The 4289-nt window shown below is 41.9% G+C and overlaps 1 protein-coding gene across 3 annotated transcripts in view; it reads right to left on the bottom strand.

Annotated features, from left to right (window-relative positions):
• LOC106881798 (regulator of MON1-CCZ1 complex) overlaps window positions 1-4289 on the bottom strand; it is a 96720-nt gene that overhangs the window by 6277 nt on the left and 86154 nt on the right. For all 3 annotated transcript variants that reach the window (XM_014932308.2, XM_014932309.2, XM_052967120.1), the window contains one exon: window positions 1839-1907. In XM_014932308.2, coding sequence (XP_014787794.1) covers window positions 1839-1907 — 69 coding nt within the window. The remainder of the gene's footprint in view (window positions 1-1838; window positions 1908-4289) is intronic.

Below are 4289 nucleotides of genomic sequence, written 5' to 3'. Positions count from 1 at the left end.
GTCATACAGTCTGCCTTTTACTCTGAGTGAGAGTCCCTTTGTCGCCAGCAGGGGTAAGAGCTCTCTAAACTTTGCCCAGGCTATTCTTATTCTAGCAGCTACACTTTCAGCGCACCCACCCCCACTACTAACTTGGTCGCCCAGATAGCGGAAGCTATCGACTACCTCTAGTTTTTCACCCTGGAATGAGATAGAAGTTGTTTCCTGTTTGTTTGCAGTCTTTATTGCACCTGAACATCTGCCACAAACAAAAACTAACTTGCTAGTTAACCTGCCTTTGATGTTGCTGCACCTCTTATGTGTCCATAGCTTGCACCGGGTACATCTTATAGAGTTACTACCTACTCCTTTTCTACATACTGAGCAGGGCCATATATATATATGCATGATACTGACACTGAATAAATGCAGCTTTGGAGAAGAATTCTGATATAGTTAGAGAGAAAGAGGAAATCAGCCTTTTGTCCAATACTGTAGTATAGTATCACTGTATGATAAGTTATTTTTCACTTTTACTCCAATTGACTTGGTTATAAATATTTTTTCTGTGTTATTTCAGATAGCTGAAGGCACCCAACCTGCAAAGAAGAGGAAGCTGTTGGACGAGAACTGCTCCTTCAAGAACGAATGGAAAGCGTTCTTTGTTGAGTGCAAGAGAATTTTAGGCCATCAGCCTGTCTGCCAGGACCTTGACCCGCTGTGTAGAGGAGATAGCTGCCAATGCCTGGGGCACCCTGAAAGACATGTGTTAGTCCGCTTGCTTCTTTTCCATCGCCTTGAACAAGTTGACTGACATCAAGGACATGGCTCAGCTTGCCATCTTCTTCTGTGGCAGCAGGGATGCCTTTGTCATCTTTGAGGAGTTCATCAGACTCATTCCCCTCAGCAGTACCACCACTGGTGCCGACGTGTGCAAGACAGTCACAGACTGGCTGAAGGCGGCTGACCTGAACCTCTCTTGCATGTGTGGCATCACGACTGACAGAGCACCCACCATGGTCGGGGACAACAAGCGCTTTGCGGCACTTCTTGTGAAGTACCAGCACAGCTTTGGACATCAGCAGAATATGAAGTGCTTTCACTGTCTGGTGCACCAGGAGGCTCTGTGCACCAAGTCCGTGACCATTACGGAGGTCATGACTATCGTCAGGGCTGTGAACTTTGTTTGAACCCGAGCTCTCAACCATAGACAGTTCTGTGTTCTCTTGGATGATGCTGAGGCAGAGTTCGGCGACCTGATCTACTTCTGCGAGGTCCGTTGGCTCAGCGAAGGAAAGATGTTGGAGAGAGTCTTCAACCTGAGGGGTTAGCTGGCATCTTTCCTGCAAGAGAAGGGCAATCCTGTCCCTCAGTTTGAGGATCCTGCATGGGTGTGTGACCTCAGGTTCCTGGTGGACATTACTGGACATCTAAATGAGCTGAACATCCAGTTGCAGGGTAAAGACGTTTTGGTACCTGACCTTCTTGCCCACGTGAAGGCATTTGAGTGCAAACTTCACCTGTGGGAGCATCAGTTCAACCAGAGGAAATTTACTCACTTTGCCTGCTTGGCTGAGCTGTGAGTTCAAGAGGTGCTTCAAAGACGTGTGCGCCTGTGAGAAGAAGCTCCCTTTGATGTGGATTCTGTGGAGGTGGCCAACGGCCTTCAGCTGGAGAATATAGGCAGTGAATCAAGAGGAAAGGAAAGAGCGGGTAATTTCATAATGGTGTGAGAGGAGAATGACAAATGATTAGAGATGAGGCTAAAGCTGGATATAGTGAATGCAACAATACTTATACACATGTGTGTGCATACACATCAAAGAAAATGTGAATGAAAATCCAGTCAGAATTCTTACCTTCATCATATCTAGTGCCAACTGGTGAGCTGGAGTATAAACACTTTCAAGTGACAGCATTAGACAAGCCTGAAATAGTGATAAAGAATCTTCATGTGATACATAATTAATACTTTTGTGTTTTACTGTTTTACATGATAAACCACCAGACAGTCTTTTTAGTTAAAAATCTCATTTTTTTCTCGTTCCTGTTTTAAACTAAGGCCTTGCCTGAATTGATAGAACTCACTTCTTATGATATAGGAAATTATCACAATTTTATAAATTTTAATCATTTAAAATTCTGTTAATTACTTTGGTGACTCCTTCAGTAGGTTCCTTAGATTCTCGTTTTTATCTCTTCTAATAAGGCTAGGTTAGGTGAGAATGGGAGAGAATGGTACAGAACGAGTGATGGTTTTTCAACTGCCTTGTCAAGTCTTCATCCATCAATTTATTGTGACACTTCAAATTGTAAATACTATAATGGTTTCAAATTCTGGCACAAGGCCAACAATCTTAGGAGGAGGAGGAAGAAGAGTGAGTTGATAACACTGACCCCAATGCTCAACAAATATTTATATAACCAACCCTGAAAGGAAGAAAAATGAAGTCAACCTCAGCAGCATTTGAATACAGAATATTAAGCTGGAAAAATACTGCTAAGGATTTTGTTTGGTGTGCTAATGATTCTGCTGGCCCACCACTTTACATTGTAAATACAATAATAAAATGTAAACAAATTTATATTTGATGGACAGTGTCTCATTCTATTAGTAGTAATAGTTGTTTAGCCTAGCATTAGTCCTGACCTGTGATCAAAAGCATTTCAGCTATGATCATCCCATCTTATTTTCAGGGGTGTTGCATCAAAGATCTTTAAGCTAAGACATCTATATATAAAGATGTTGGAGCTTGATTTCAGGGAGGTTTGACTGCATAGAGGTTTCCATATTTGTTTTAATGGCATGATCTTCCAAGAAAGAAGTTCACCTGTTGTAGATAACATTCACTATTGAAATGGCACCTGTTCTCTATCCTTATGTATGAATTGGATGAATTAGGCTATGTGTTTGAGACATCTGTATGTCTTGTAAGATATGAACCTAAACCTAGAACATTTTTCTCCAAGACTCAGGTCTGGGAAGGGTTTTTTTTTTAATGGAAGATCAACAATTTCTTGATGCATGTAGGTCTTGCCTTTTCCATACAACTGAATTTGTCCAAGAGAATGACAAATGAACCAGTGTTGTCACAAGTATTAGTGTTAGAAAACAAAAGTCTGCAACAGATATAGTAAGACATCATCTGTCACTAGTAATTCTACCAGTTCAATTTTGAGGACTGCATTGATCCTGAATTGCATTATTATGAATTTGAATTAGAAGCTTGAGTGATAGTGAATCTTTCACTAGCTGATTACACAACCATGGATGTAACCCCTATGGCTGGGTTGCAGTTACTCTCTTGATAGAGTTCGGTGATCCTAACCATTGATCTAGGATCCCTCCACTCAGCATCAATGTAAGAAGCACCATTGGCTCAGTTAAGCTCTTCCACTACAACTCCACAATCCACCATGCTGCAGTCCCATGACTTCACCTGGCAGGGTGGCTGAACAGGTGCTATACATTGCCAAAGAGCACAGTTGTCACTCCGTGACGTATTTTCAAAATATCCATAAATCAACAGACACAACAATGGTAATGGTTAGTCCTCCAGTAACTTTGTGACACTATTGAACACTGTCTTGTAGTGATTCAAGGGAATAAATAATACATTGGAATAGTTTCTTGTTGCTCTCTCTATGTCTACAAAAAAGAGTCAAGCTTCAATGTTGTAAACTAAGAAACCACTAATCAATTGTATAATGATTTTATTACAAGTAAAAGAGAACTATCGCCATGACAACTTTCTCTGTCATGGTCAATGTGACGAACACACCCTACACACCTTCCTTCCAAGCATTGCTGTAAACAGCAGAAGTGAGCTTGAACGTTAAAACTTAGTGCTCATGCACAGCAGAGTTCAAGGTCAATCTTTGTCAAGCAGCTTCACTCTGCATGCTTTAGCTTTGTTACTAGAGCAACAGTCTAGATACTTATTGATCAGACCTTGTATACTACCCTGTGGTACCTATATAAATTTGGATCCAATGAAGGGAAAATAGCAGCTAAATCTTCTTCAAATCATAACCTATTGTTCTGCATGAAAAGAAAAACATTTAGTCCAAGACTACTGACCGAGACCTTTGGAAATGTGCTGTGCGTGAGAAGACCCGGCAAGCCAAGTAAGATCGTTGCCAGTGCCCCTGGACTGGTTCTTGTGCGGGTGGCACATGAGATGCACCATTTTGAGCGTGGCCGTTGCCAGTACCGCCTGACTGGCTCCCGTAGGATTTTCGAGCGAGATCGTTGCCAGTGCCCCTGGACTGGCTTGTGCGGGTGGCACATAAAAGACACCATTTCGAGC

Source organism: Octopus bimaculoides, chromosome 4 (assembly GCF_001194135.2).
Source record: "Octopus bimaculoides isolate UCB-OBI-ISO-001 chromosome 4, ASM119413v2, whole genome shotgun sequence".
NCBI classification, from domain to species: Eukaryota; Metazoa; Mollusca; class Cephalopoda; order Octopoda; family Octopodidae; genus Octopus; species Octopus bimaculoides.
This window is presented reverse-complemented; position numbering and strand designations above follow the sequence as displayed.